The sequence below is a fragment of the Phyllopteryx taeniolatus genome, chromosome 12 (genome assembly GCF_024500385.1).
Source record: "Phyllopteryx taeniolatus isolate TA_2022b chromosome 12, UOR_Ptae_1.2, whole genome shotgun sequence".
NCBI classification, from domain to species: Eukaryota; Metazoa; Chordata; class Actinopteri; order Syngnathiformes; family Syngnathidae; genus Phyllopteryx; species Phyllopteryx taeniolatus.
Window position 1 is genome coordinate 20099426 of NC_084513.1, and position 14934 is coordinate 20114359.

General features: G+C 44.8%; 2 protein-coding genes across 2 annotated transcripts; both read left to right on the forward strand.

Moving 5' to 3' along the window:
• The first annotated feature begins 897 nt into the window (after nucleotides 1-897).
• On the forward strand, nucleotides 898-7636 carry abhd13 (abhydrolase domain containing 13). The gene is made up of 2 exons (XM_061792393.1): nucleotides 898-1128; nucleotides 2707-7636. Exon 2 carries the CDS (start codon nucleotides 2740-2742, stop codon nucleotides 3790-3792), a length of 1053 nt encoding a protein of 350 aa, XP_061648377.1. The 5' UTR covers nucleotides 898-1128; nucleotides 2707-2739; the 3' UTR covers nucleotides 3793-7636.
• Nucleotides 7637-8285: 649 nt separating this feature from the next.
• On the forward strand, nucleotides 8286-14609 carry tnfsf13b (TNF superfamily member 13b). The gene is made up of 6 exons (XM_061792394.1): nucleotides 8286-9313; nucleotides 10954-11047; nucleotides 11150-11206; nucleotides 11898-12022; nucleotides 14016-14166; nucleotides 14297-14609. Exons 1-6 carry the CDS (start codon nucleotides 9089-9091, stop codon nucleotides 14407-14409), a joined length of 765 nt encoding a protein of 254 aa, XP_061648378.1. The 5' UTR covers nucleotides 8286-9088; the 3' UTR covers nucleotides 14410-14609.
• Nucleotides 14610-14934: the final 325 nt, after the last annotated feature.

Sequence of the window (14934 nt, forward strand, 5' to 3'; positions counted from 1 at the left end):
TGTCAGCTTTTTAAAAAAAAATTTTTTTTTGTACTCATTATTGAGCAGACACAAATTTGGGGCAAAATACCTTTATTATTCATGTTTCTTGTAGTAAATGTATTTCTTTATCATTGGTTTATGTACAGTATTATGGCAAAACATTACATTTTTCGTAAGCTTGGATCACAAGGAAGAACCACATTTTCAGAATCAAGGTCTTGAGCTGTGGAAAAAAAAATGGAAACCATGAACATACACATTGAAAGTAAGAGTATAATCTTTATTACCAGAAAGTCAATATAGACCTACTAATAAGTAATTCAATCAATTCATTGAATTAATCAGAATATGAAGTTGAATAATCGTTTATTTCACCCCGAGGGGTACTGTTACAGCAGTACAAGGTAAAGCAGCATACAAGACAGCAAAGAAAAATATTTTAAAATGAAAAAGAATTTGAAAAAATAAATAAATATCTTGAAAATATGTAGAATTTAACAACTACTTTAAAAATAGGATAAAGTGAAAATTCCAAAATTCACCATGCCGGTGTATAAGAATTGAAATAAATAGATTTTTGACCATATTATAATTTATTGAGATGTACCTGTAATAGATTAAACCTGTATTTTCAGTGTATCCTGTATGAATGGAAGCGGCAATTATATTCATAACTGTATTTCCTGTGCAATCTTGTTTGAGCACCTCTGAAAATGATAGGAGAGCGACCTCACGTGGTGTGTTGAATTTAAACTACGTCAAGTGGCTGCATTTTTTTTTTTTTTTACCCAGTTTTAAAATAGTCACAATAAATATTTTTGCTTTCATATGACTAGTCTTATCACACAATTACACATTATTTAAGGCAAGGATATTACGCACTGTTTATTGCCTAGGAACTGATTTTAATGCGGAACGTAGTTCTGGGTTTCAGTTAAGCCCGGAAGCCAAAAACGGCGAATGCTAAGCAGCTGTGTAGCAAAGCGAGCCCCGCCGGTTTACTGTCGGCTGCCACCTCAGCTTACGTCTAGGGAAAACTTGAGTTCAGCTCGTTGTCACGGAGCTGCATGACAGCGTCCGCGCTGCTGTCGTGCGAGCGAGTTGGCGACACTTCACGCGACCGATGCAGGAAAAAATGAGACGAGGGTGAGTAAGAAGCACACGGCCGGCAGCCTGGTTCACGACGACGAGTTAACGCTTGTTCCCGATAGCCTTTAGCACGCTAAAGGCTCAAAAGAACGCTCCAGTAGTCAGTTACCACAGCAATCGCCCGATTTCGTTTGTTTCCTAGTATTAAACCAAAGACGTTTACCGTAGTTAATAAAGATCATTTGTTCCACGTCGAATTTGACACTTTGTGTGGCAGGTCGACGTGAAATGACAGTTAGCACTAGCGTACCTTGACACTGCCATCGCTGGTGCAGTATTGTGCTGTCGACAAATATTTTCACTCTTAAATATTTGGGTGTGACGAACAACTCGTTGTTGTTAAAGGGACGCTTAACATGGGCGTTAGCTTCTGAAGCCTGTGTACTGTTCCATACTTGCTGGTAAATGTCCTTTTCTTAAAGAATATACCATTTTTCACATTAGGGAGAACGCCCATATATGATGCGGTGATCGGTTATTGCAATTCAGTGAGCCCTCGTTTTTCGCGGTTAATGGGGACCAGAAACCCCCCGCGAAAGGTGAAAAACCGCCAAGTAGGATTTGTTGTCTTTGTTTTTTTTCCTTTTGCTTCAAAATTCCCCTGTGCAAGGACATAACCCCGTGTCTTATTACGCGGAGTTACCACACATTTCGCTTCCTTATTGTTGCAGTTTTGCGGATGTTTGCTTCCTCTTTCTAGATGTACGCCATAATGGCGTGCCACAGATGCATAATTTCTGCCCTCTTTGATAGTATCTAAAAGTTTCACTTTTTGGATGATGGTCCTCATCATCATCTTCCTCTTGGGCGCCCCGGAGGAAGGTTGCGCAGGGGCACAGCGCTTAGGCGGCATTGTAAGGGCTTAACTAATCCGAAAAAGTTATCGTTTAAACAAAAAACGTTATCACGAACACAACACCAAGATACAGTATGCGAGACAGTCAACAGCGTGGATGAGACTGGCGAGACACAACAATGGAAGATGCTGGGTGAGGCTGCGATGATGCGCAGCCAATCAGCTCACGGGATAAATCCACTCGTGCTCTCATTGGTCGATGTCGCGCCGGGAACCAATCACGCGCCTTGTGCCCGTGGCATGTACAGTACAGTACAGGCATGTACAAAGCCTCAGAGTCAACTCATCTCTTTGTTTGGCATGCAGGGAAACCTTCTCTCTCATGCATCAACACAAAACAACGCGTCTTTCCGCAATATGGCTTCTGATATGGCTGTATTTTTTTCATTTTTATTTTTTGCTGAATTCTTGTTTTTTTTTTTGATGAATATTTTTGGAAAAACCCGCGAAGCACTGAAGCTGCAAAACGTGAAGCGCGTAGCGGTGAGGGAACACTGTATTGTCAAAATATATTACGTAGGTAGTGTATGTTAAATTGTAATAGAATGTATGACTCATGTCGGCATGCAGTGTATGTTAAGTGTAGCTGAACTGATGTTCTGTAAAGTATGCTATTTTTACTTATTTAGTTAAAATTACAACTTGTTCAACCTCCACTGCATTTGTTTTCATATCATGTTTTGCCCATGTGCTGTGAGTGGTGTTCTCTGTTTTTTCAGGCTGTTGTTATTGTGACTAAGCTCTGTGTTGCCATGGAGAAGCCGTGGAGGTTGTGGGGCGCAGTGGAGCGTTGTACCCTCACTTTAGTCTCCTGGTCCTGGGGCACCTGCCGCGTGTCCCTGCTGGCTCTGATCCTCACCTTCCACCTGTACGGGGGTTTCATCCTCCTGGCTCTCATCCTGGCCTCCGTGGCGGGCATCCTTTACAAATTCCAGGACGCGCTCCTCTACTTCCCCGACCAGCCGTCGTCGTCACGCCTCTACGTTCCCGTGCCGACGGGAATCCCGCACGAGAACGTCTACATTCGCACTAAGGACGGCGTGAAGCTCAACCTCATCCTGTTGCGATACACGGGGGACTCACCTGCCGGAGTCTCGGGTGCCAATCAGAGCGGCACCGCTTCCTCGGCGCCGCCCACCATTCTCTACTTCCACGGCAACGCGGGCAATATCGGCCACAGGGTGCCCAACGCGCTGCTGATGCTGGTCAACCTGAAAGCCAACGTGGTGCTCGTGGACTACCGCGGCTACGGGAAGAGCGACGGCGAGCCCGGCGAGGAGGGCCTCTACCTGGACGCCGAGGCCACGCTGGACTACGTGATGACCCGGCCCGATTTGGACAAGACCAAAGTGATACTGTTCGGCCGCTCGCTGGGGGGCGCCGTGGTCATCCGCTTGGCGTCTGCCAACCCGCACCGCGTGGCGGCCATTATGGTGGAAAACACCTTCCTCAGTATCCCGCACATGGCAGCGACGCTCTTCTCCTTCCTGCCCATGCGCCTGCTGCCCCTGTGGTGCTACAGGAATCAGTTCCTGTCTTATAGGAAGGTGGCGCTGTGCCGCATGCCCTCGCTGTTCGTCTCGGGCCTGTCAGACCAGCTCATACCGCCGGTCATGATGAAGCAACTATACGAGATGTCACCGTCGCGGACTAAACGCCTGGCCATCTTCCCCGAGGGCACGCACAATGACACGTGGCAGTGTCAGGGCTACTTTGCAGCTTTGGAGCAGTTCATTAACGAGCTGCTCAAAAGCCACGCCCACGAGGAGAGCGCGCAGACGTCCTCGAGTGTCACCATCATCTGAGCGAACTTTTTTACTCTTTCTCTTATTTAATTTCACTCACCAATGTGGAAATGACCTTTGTTCAGGGTGGGGGAACATTACTCATTTTCTTGTGTTTCAGCCATGAATGCATGCATATGTGACTCTTAAAACAGTGTTTCCCAACCTGTTTTGAGCCAAGGCACATATTTTTCATCGGGAAAAAAATCTTATGGGACAGCACCTAACAAAAATGTCACAAAAAGTTGATACACTGATTAATTATATACCTTCTGCCATCTTGTGGGAGAGTGTTTAATTGTTCTGTCAATAAACCTCGCTGGCATAGATACCGATAGTTGAAATTGGCTAATTTCCAGTGACACGCCAAATGATATTTCCCTGCGCATTGGATGGGAATCAGTGTCTTCATAAATTAGGTCACTCGTGAAAGATGATGCTGACTGAAATGTTTTACAGCTACTGACGTAATTTGGCGTGGTGCGATTACTGAGCGACACGGATGAGCGCTGCAACATCACGGCAGCGTTTTAGTACACACCGCAAGACTTGAAGTCTGACTAACACGAAATCGTGCACATTGATGTAAATATAACTGGATTATTTCATTCGCATCCTTAGTTCATTGCCAATGAAAACATGAAGGAGTACTGGGGCCAAAGCGAGAAGAATGTATGTAAGAATGTAACATTTTTGTAACATTATTTTTGAAAGAAATAACTATTTTTTGAATGTTCTAGGAAAAATGCAAAAATTTTTTTTTTTTTGGTGGTAATCAAAAAAGTATTACAGCTGCTGTTTGGATAAAATATAATCTAATTCTTGTAATATAACATTTTAGTTAATATCCAGCCATCCATTTTCTTCTGCTTTTCCGAGGTCGGGTCGTGGGGGCAGCAGCTTGAGAAGCGAAGCCCAGACTTCCCTCTCCCGAGCCACTTCGTCCAGCTCTTCCAGGGGGATCCGGCGGCGTTCCCAGGCCAACCGAGAGCCGTAGTCTCTCCAGCGAGTCCTGGGTCGTCCCTGGGGCCTCGTCCCTGTGGGACGTGCCCGGACTTTACAGGCGTAAAGGAGGCATCCGAAGCAGATGCCCGAGCCGCCTCATCTGGCTCCTCTTGATGCGGAGGAGCAGCAGCTCGACTCTGAGCCCCTCCGGGATGACCGAGATTATCACCCTATCTCTTAAGAGAGAGTCCGGACACCCTGCGGAGGAAACGAATTTCGGTCGCTTCTATCTAGGATTTTGTTCCTTCGGTTATGACCTACAGCTTGTGACCGACCATACGTGAGGGTAGGAATGTAGATCAACCGGTAAATTGAGAGCTTTGCCTTTCGGCTCAGCTCCTTCTTCACCACGACAGATCGATACAGTGTCTGCATCACTGCAGAGTCTGCACCGCTCCGCCTGTCGATCTCCTGCTCCATTCTTCCCTCACTCGTGAACAAGACCCCAAGCTGCATGAACTCCTCCACTCACCGCAGGATCTCCTCCCTTACCCAGAGAGGGCACTCCGGCCTTTGTCCAGATGATGTTGCAGAGGTGTGTCAACCAGGACAGCCTCACAACATTCAGAGCCTTTAGGAACTCAGGGCAGATCTCATCCACCCCCTGGGCCTTGCCACCGTGGAGCTTTTTAACCACCTCGGTGACATCAATCCTAGAGATAGAAGAACCCACCTCAGAGTCCCCAGACTCTGCTTCCTCATGGGAAGGCGTGTTGGTAGAATTGAGGAGGTCTTCAAAGTATTTGTCCCAGCGGCCATAACGTCCTGAGTTGAGGTCAGGAGCGCACTGTCCCCACTATACACAGTTTTGATGTTGCACTGCTTCCCCCTCCTGAGATGCCGGACTGCGGACCAGAATTTCCTCAAAGCCGTCCGGAAGTCATGTTCCGTGGCCTCATCGAACTCCTCACACAAATGAGTTTTTGCCTCAGCGACCACCAAAGCTCTGTTCCGCTTGGTCAGCCGGTACCCATCAGACCCTCACAATACGTTTGCGTCTGCCAGGTCAGACCGGCATCTTCCCCCGCTATCGGGGCCAACTCACCATCAGGTGCTGATCATTTGACAGCTCCGCCCCTCTCTTCACCCGAGTGTCCAAGACATGCAGGTTCAAATCCGATGACACGACCGCAAAGTCGATCATCGGACTGCGGCCTGGGGCGTCCTAGTGCCAATGTACACGTGTACACCTTTCTGTAGAGCCGGAGCCCAAACTGTGTGTGGAGGTGAGCCCGACTATCTAGTCAGAATTTACTACTAACATGTAGGTTAGGTTGATTGAAAACTCCCAAATTTTCAATAGGCGTGACTAAGTGTTTTTTTTTTAAGTTTGTCTATGTGCCCTGTGATTGGCCGGTGATGAACCCCGCCCAAAGTCAGCTGGGACAGGCTCCAGCACACCGAGGAGGATAAGCGCTATAGAAGACGGATGGATAAGGAACTTTTTTTTTTGTTTTTTTTTTTTTAATCTTGAAATTATGCAACTGTTACTTGGGCTAAAAAAATAACATCTTGAATGAATGAAATATAATTATTTGAAAAAAATACAACCTTGTTGAAAGGTTAAGACTGTTCTCTTCAACATAACCATGTTTTCTCTTTGAAAAATGTGACTTTTTAATCAAAACGTAAAAAAAAAAAACTTTTTCCCCCCCCCCCCTTCTTCCTTTTCGGTGTGGCCCTAATACTCCTCCGTAAAATAGCAACTTTCCTTCTTGGAAAAGAATAAAAAGATCACCCCTTTTGATTGCCAGAATGAATTTTTTAAAGCCTAATAATCCTCAAAAGATTTTCTTTTGAAATTGTCATGTTTGTCAGAACTATATCCATCCGTTGGAATAGCAATAGGAAGCCAGGCTGTGCTGGGAGAGTAATTATTGTCAACTGTTCTTTCAACATTGAGTATGATCTCTGGCAAGAGAGTCTATCTTTTGTTAGTCTTTACAATCTTAGCTCGCATTGTGTTGCACTTCAGTTTTCTTTGAGGTTCTTGTCACCCTCCCACGATCGTGCCAAAATGGCGGTACTCATTTGGAGGGCCAATTAACGAGCTAATTAACCGTTCCCCGACGTGTTCCAACGGGGTCCGGCGGAGTTTGACGATCGCAAACCCTGCTGTCTGCTCTCGCTTTCAAAGCGCAAAACGACGAAGCCATTCGAGTACACAGCGGAAGCTCTTTAGCCATATTTGGTACTGTTTATAAAACCAACCCTTGGCAAGAAAAAGAGCGATGAATGTAATTACGAGTGTTCAATTAGCGTGTGAGCTTGTTTATTTGTTCATTTTCCCCTCGATGTAGCTGAGGTTTTGTCATTTTTCTGCAACGTAATGTTGACACTTGCACTTAAAGCAACTCTTTTTGTTTTCTTTCCGCTTGATTCCAGTTTGCATTGCAAGAGATGTTTGCGCTCAGCTTTTTGGGTTGCCACGGTTACTAGCCTTTTCGCAAAATTAAGAAATGGGGTTCTATGGGAGTCCAATGCATCGTTACAGCTGCAAAGCCGGTCTGAATGTGTTTGTTTTTAGAAATGTTTGCGCAAGGGGTGAAGGCACCATGAATCAGCTTTCACTGATGCGTGTTTCATTCAGGAGCTGGCATGTGATTGTTTCTGTAACAAACTTGCACAGTGTTGACTTTTTGTATCAAGACTTGACAAAGATACATTTCCTAAGCAGACATTTGAATGAATTCTCTTCATCTTTAGCTTGGAGAAGTCACTGAATGACTATTTTATTTTATTTTTTCCCCCACCCCCGTCACCATTTCTGGGTTTTTATGCACTCTTGGCTTTTGTAAGCACGCATTTTTCTCAGTCTATTCTGTGCCGTAACATGCATTAAAATTGATATATGAAAGAAGCATTGTGACACTTTAAAATGAATATTCATCTTAACGACTTGTGTGACGGTTGATGCCACTTCACTTTTTATACTTGGGCAACTTTGTCACTGTCATGTTTCAGCACAATGGTTAAATTTGTTACTTCCTTTTTTTTTTTTTTTTTCTCTCCTCTTTATCTGTGGCTCTAACCTATATTAGACTTCAATAACAAATACAGTAGTCAGGTCAACAACAATGTTAGGAAAAAAAAGTCAATTTTACACAACTTTACACTGGAATTTTAAGAGAATAACTGTAGTGTTACAATAATGTGGAAGAAAGTCGTATTTTATGTGAGCCTTAACTACATAAGCTGTAATGTTTTAAGCATGGATTTTAAGAACAATGATCATTTTGAGACGCACAAATGTTACAAAGTAATTTTATGAACAAAAGTATAATGCTGGAATTATGAGTCTAAAGCTGTTATGTGAAAAAAGTTGTACTTTTGCCAGACTAAAGCTGTAATGTTAAAAGGAAAAAAAGTGAATTCTATGTGAAACAAAGTTGTAATTTTATGTCAATATTTTAAGAGTATGTAAAAAAAAAAAAAAGTCAATTTTACTTATATGAGCCGTTTCAAGTACATCTGAATTTTATGACGTGTAATTTTGAGAGACAAATTGGAATGTGATGAAAAATCTATTTTCAACGATAGAAAATGAGAATAATCTGTTATCATTTGATCATGTTGGACTTCCAAGAGAATACAGCCATAATGTGTCAGACGATACATACTTTTACGTGACTAAAGCTGTGATGTTACGATTTAAGACAAAAACAAAACAAAAAAACTAACCAGAGTAATGTAATTTCGAGACCAAGTCCAAATAAGAGAATTATCAGAAAGTTGTAATATTACATGCATAACTGTGCGCAGTGGCGTCGCTAGGCTGGGGCTTCAGCCCCCCCTAAAATGTTCTTCAGCCCCCACCCCCCAAAAAAAGGACTTGGTTGTTTGTGGTTAGGCCAATCTTAGCCCCTGCAAAAAAAAAAATTCTCAAGCCCCCCAAATGATTTGTTTTTGTTGTTGTTGTTGTTGTTTTTTTGGGTTTTTTTTTTGAAATCCTCATAACTTTATAACCGTTTTCTCGTACCCTTGCATTTTTCCTCCCTTTCCCACGTGGCCTTAGGACTTCTTTGTCCTACTCAGTCAGTTGAATTAACATAATGTAAATAGTGGAAATGTATCATTTTATAGGAGCCTAATGAGTATTGAATGAGGTCAGTGCCGCTGTTGAGGCAGGAAGTTGATGCGGTTAGCCAAGCAGAACAAGGAGGGGAAGCGGCTCGCTTTTCTTTTTCTTTTTTTTTTTTCCTCCAGTTACTGTATTCATTGGACTGAAATCCGCTGGAAAACGAATGTGAAAGCAAAGAGCATCTCGTCAGTCAGGAATCGGCTTCCGACGCCAGCGTGAGCCAACTCGACGATGGCGGTTGGCTCGCGTTTGGATCCCGGGACGGGCCAGAAGGCGGGTGAGGCCCGGGGATCGTCCCGGCCGGTCCTCCTGCTCGCGCTGGCGGTCATCACCTCGTCCTCTCTGTCGGCGCTGTCCTTGTACCAGCTGGCGGTTCTCAGAGAGGAGGTCGAGGGCCTGAAGTCTGAGGCGTGTCGCAGGAGGGACGAAAGGCAGGAGGCCAAACATGGAGAGCAGGTGAGACAGCTAACATTTAAAAAGAATTTTTTGTTGTCCCGCTTTCCTCCCTGTGTGTACCCTTTCAACTTTTGTCTGTTTTTGTCTCTTGTTGTCTTGTCACCATCTGTGCCCTCTCTAAGTAATTGTTAAAAGTGCACACACCCCTGTGCAAATGGCAGGTTTTTGTGACCTATAAAAAAAGAGACTATGATTAATAATTTCAAAACCACCATTATTGCATTAATGTGACCTGTAGAACAACTCTCAATTGAAATAATGTGGTTCCTCTTATAACTGGGATGTGGCTGTGTTCAGAATTCAACAACCGCATTCAAACTCACGTTAAATGGGAGTCGGCACACACCTGCCGCCATTTAAAGTGTCTCTGATTAACACCAAATGAATTTCAGATGTTCAAGTCGGCTTTTCCTGACATTTGCTTTCAGGCCGAAGCCTTCTGCAAACACTGACTCATAAAGAACTGTTTGTAATTCTTTCCACGTCGACTAAGGCCCCGGTTCCAGTTGAAGAAAAACTGCATCAAAAAGGTTTGAAACCCAAGATTGAACTTTTCGGCCATGATTCCAAAGGTTATATTTGGCACAAACAAATCACCCAAAAATAAAAACACCAAAAGAACAACATGGCAGCAGCATCTTTAGAGTTGTTGTTCTTCAGGTGGAATAGCAGCCTTAGTCGAGGTGGAGTGAATTTGGAACAGTTCTTAATACCGGTCAGTGTCAGCACAAAACTTTCCCGAAGTTAGGAAAAGCCGACTAGAACATCTGAGCTTTATTTGGGCTTAATCAGAGGCACTTTCAATTATACAACAACAGTTGTCTCTCTCTTACATGTCAATTTAGTACCACAAAATGTTGTTATTTTTATGATGATGCTGTTTTTTTTTGGACTCATCCGTCTGTCCCAGCTCAAGAATGAGCAGGTGTGGTTATTTTTTTACCTCTGTTTCTTCTTTCTTTTGTTCCCTTTTTTTCTGTCCCCTCCGAAAACACATTTCCGCAGGTGCCGTTGCTTTTTCTTGACTCGGTTTCTTGTTTTGTTTTGCTTTTCGTGACCTTGCCCTCTCAAAACGGCACACTTGCAGGTGCTGTCACGTCTTTTGTCGCTGCTGTATGTTTTCCCTTCTCTCTATTGGCTAAGTGTTATCGTCATCGCCTTTTGTTGTCTTAGCCTCTGATATTTAGTACCAGAAGGTGTTGTTAATGCAATTGTTGTCATTTGTTTTTGCTTTGACGCAGCACTCTTCTCTGTGCGTATCGCCTTTCAAACGAAGTACCGCGATGTGTTGTTGCTGTTGGTGTTGTTCTCTTTTGTTATTTCTGCATGCCTGCCCTCTCTCAATTATGATTATGTCTTTTTTTTTTTTTTTCTGCGTCTGTCCCCTCCAATTTCATTAGCAGGTGTTGATGCCGTTTCTTCTGTCTGACGCAAGGAACCATTCTGGGCGTTCAACCAAATTATGTACAGTGGAATTCCCCCCCAAAATAGCCCCCCCACCAACTCTGCACAATAAGACAAACCAACCGCACTGGATAATTAAGCTGGCGAACAGGACCGGTTATAACTGTAAATAAAAACCTCATCTCCACAAGACGTAGGCTCGCTTCTTACATGTCGGTTCCCTTTTCTGTCTGTAGAATATTAGTGACGGGAGAGGCAGCCAGACAGATTCGCAACACACATTCAGCCTGATGAGGAGGAGGAGGACGGTCTCTGGACCAGACGCATCAGGTGAGCCATGGAAGCCTTTGTGTCAGGAGATTCTTTTTAGATTGAGAAATCGGGTGTCTATATTGCTGGCAGACATGTCACGTGTGGGTCTTTTCCGCACAGTTTCGCAGTCTTGTCTCCAGCTGTTGGCGAACAAGAGCAGGAAAATCTTCAGGAAAGGTAAAGAAGAAAAAGTCTTCTCAAATGGAGCATCTCTCAAGACATTTGGGGGGGGGGGGAATAAATCAGCTCTAAAGTTTTATGTGACGCTACTCGCATTTGCAAGCAAGGAACCATTCTGGGCGTTTAGCTTTTTCTTTGGCTTTTTACCCCTTACACTTCTTTGAAAAGAACGCGCAGTTTCAACAAGGGGGCGTTAAGAGCGTAAACATTGGCGATTCTGTGATCCAAGCGGAGTCATAATCTCCGTCCATCCAAAGCATTTGCGTCGCCATTCGGGTCATCGCCTGTATGACAGTTAATGTCAACATGTTACTTTACTTTCTGCAGTACCGCGTACTTCCATTACTTCCTAAGAGAGAAGTTGTATCACTGTGTTTCTCAAGACGCCGCTGTACTTTGAATCATTGGCGTTTCTCGCCCATTTTCGGCGGAAACTGGAATGTATCCCAGCACCCTTAAACCTCTCGTCCTAGAACCGCCCCTGCATTACATTGCTGTTTTCAATTTTTTGCGCACGTCTTCACACTCGACTTATGTACACACCTAACCTGTCAAGGGTGTACACATAAATCAATGAATCAAAGCTACAGGTAGTACTGTCTGCAGACCTTTTACAAATCACTTCAACAGTGCCAGTAGCACAATTCTATGTCGAAATCAATATGATAAGTATGTCTCCTTGCACGAGATTTTGCCCTGGAGCCGTACACGGGCATCCCCTGGCAGACTGGCCTGAGGAGAGGGTCTGCCCTGGAGGCGGTCGGAGACAACATACTGATCCGAGAGGAGGGCTTCTACTTTGTCTACAGTCAGGTTAGCAAGCGCATTGTTCATTCATTGTTATTTCTTAGTTTGGCCACAGGGAGGCGCTGACGGCCTGCGTGCAAACTGGTGAACTCCACTAAGACCACATCTGCATTCGGTGCAGAAAACGATCTATGCCAATTGATGCATGCTTGTAAAATGAATATTTAATGATTCAACATTGCTAATGCATGAATTATGAAAAACAGGTAATCGGCCAAGCTCATGCACAGAGCACTTCATTAGTTATATTTGTACTATTGTCTATTGAAATCAAATACAGGAGCTGTATCAGAAATTCCACCTCTATAAGATACTAACTCATTTTCGATTGACACTTTGGCATTTTTACATTTTAATTTACAACTTACTTTTTACTTTTCTAGCATATCGGAATACTTTGCATCCAGCACAAAGCTACTGTATGTGTGTGCAGACTAGAGGCTATTTATAGTACAAAGTCCTTGAGATCAACACGTCTTCCATTTCCAGTACCGCTTGTCCTCATTAGGGTCACGGCTGACTTCGGAGGGTTTGCCAGCAAATCGCAGCACACGTCGACAAACATGCGACCATTCACAATTCAGCAATTTCGTCTTCAACTCACATAACATGCATGTTTTTGGAATATGGGAGGAAGCCGCCAACGTGAACGTGCAAACCCTACACAGGAACTGAAAGCGGTTTTTAATATTTGGGGTTACCTTATTTAGTGTATCCACGGCAGGCGGGAATCGATTTTCAACTTCCACAGAAATCATGGAAATAAAAAAAAAAGATGAACATTACATTAACGCCATAAATGTTCAAGAATTTAACACCCTAAAACGAGCCATCAAAGTGCACGGCTTGGCCGTCGGCGGAGAGGAAGCCCGCAACCTCTGCAGCCGTCTCGCATTCTTTTCTCATTTTGAGTTGTACAGGTGAGGCAAGGCGACCTCAGCAAGATATTTGCAGCGTGGGACCGCATATCTCGGGTCCAAAGTTTCTTCTAATGCCTAGACAAGACTACAGGATTTGAGCCCCGATATCGGCCAGATCGGGCCCGACATATTTTGTCGGGAAGGACAAAACGTCTTGGAGTGTGACATAATCCACGACCAACGATTTTGGCCCTACGACGCCAAAATGAAAAGTCTAGCATGTTTCATTTTTTTTTTTGGGGGGGGGATATCTTTCATGCAGTGTGACATATCAACGACAACTCTCCGACAGCGCACCTTCACATGGACCAATAGGATTGCGTATTGCGACCGGCGCATTGCCTCGCCGTGCTTGCCGTTGTCAACATACTTGGTCGCCATTGTCAACATTTATTCACGCGCACAAAGCAATGTTTACCGAAGCTTTAGAGCCTGATTTGACAGAACGCCGGCATGTTTACGTACAACCGTTAGTGCTAGCACTAGCTTGATAGGCGACATAACGTATTGTTGCCAGCTCGCGAGCTGTATCGTATTCAAAATACGTGAATGTACCTCAAGCAATCCTAGAATGAACTTCCTTTCCCGAGCGCCACACATTTTTCCTCATTTTTTTCTCCCCCCCCCCCCCCCCCACACAAAATACATTGGCGCAGCGCATTGTTGTGGCCGTCGCCATGGTAACGAGCGTATCCAGTCACGTTGACGGGTGACACTTTTCCTGGTTCCGCCTCTCCAACAGTGTTTGATTTGACAAGACAAAGCCCAGTGATCGTCAAAGACGGGATTGCGGTGGTGTCGGAATACATGTCTGCCCGAGACACGGCGAGATTCGATGGCAGTAGTCTGACCAAATTTGTCTTGTAGTCTGATCCAGGCATAACATGTCGATAAATCTCAGGGTGTGCAAGCACATAATTGGGCACCGTGTCTTTAGGCGATGTTAAACACCCCTGACACTGTGATCACCTTCCAGCGGGCTCCTTATTGTCATTCGCAAAACAATGTCAAAATGATTGCACTCATGTTACCTCCGTTGTTGCCAGTGGGTGTTAATTTCACCCTTTCCTCGTGGTCAGGTCTATTACATGGACAGCAGGTTTGCAATGGGCCACGTTGTGATCCGCAGGAAGAGGACGGTGGTGGGCGACGAGGCTCAGCACGTGATCCTGTTCCGCTGCATCCAGAGCATGGACAGCGTGTACCCTTACAACACGTGTTACACAGGAGGTGCGTTATCATGATTTACTACGCACTACGCACGCCATCTTTTCAGCGGCAGTGCGTCGCGCGCTAAGCGGCAACAGCGACACAAAGGGACGCCAGTTCGAGGCGTGAAGTGTGCTGACGCTTCCCTCAGGTGTCGTGAAGCTGGAGGTCGGTGACCAGTTGGAGCTGCTGATCCCCAGGTCCGCTGCCAACGTGTCCCTGGATGGAGACGCCACATTCGTGGGCGCCGTCAAGCTGGTTTAAAGCCTGTCGCCTCACGCGAGAGCAGAGGGAGCTGTATCCTGGCGACTTTCGATGCTGGAAGAGACAATTTTGCACTCCATAAATGACGGACTCCGACTATTTCGCCGCAAACTACGACGGTGGCTCGTCTCTGAAATATATTATGTATCTGTATTGCGCCTATCATTATTTACCATTAAAAGTCAGAAGCTTTTTCTCTACAGGTAATCACCACAAGTGCAACTTCCTTCCATCCATTTTATACATTATATAAATTATTTTATACATTATATAGGATCGCAGGTGATCTGGAGCCAATGCCGGCTGACTTTGGGTGAGAGTCAGGGTCGGTCACCTGCTAATCGTAGCCGGGCAAACTGTAAGGGCTGTCTTTGTTTTTTTTCTTCGTAGACTGCGCATCTGTGTGTCAATTTCTGGCGTATCTTGATTTTCATGCAAGCCTCGCAATGCGTTTGCCAATTTGGCAGACCGGTATGCAACAAACCGGGCGTTTCGGCGCGGCGAGGGTGCGTCCCCTGACATGCG

Excerpts from the sequence above, each read along its gene's own strand:
- abhd13 (XM_061792393.1), top strand. The coding sequence starts at position 2,740 with ATGGAGAAGCCGTGGAGGTTGTGGGGCGCAGTGGAGCGTTGTACCCTC.
- tnfsf13b (XM_061792394.1), top strand. The coding sequence starts at position 9,089 with ATGGCGGTTGGCTCGCGTTTGGATCCCGGGACGGGCCAGAAGGCGGGT. Across the intron at positions 11,048-11,149 it reads CTCTGGACCAGACGCATCAG|TTTCGCAGTCTTGTCTCCAG; the intron begins GTGAGCCATGGA and ends TTTTCCGCACAG. Across the intron at positions 12,023-14,015 it reads TCTACTTTGTCTACAGTCAG|GTCTATTACATGGACAGCAG; the intron begins GTTAGCAAGCGC and ends CCTCGTGGTCAG.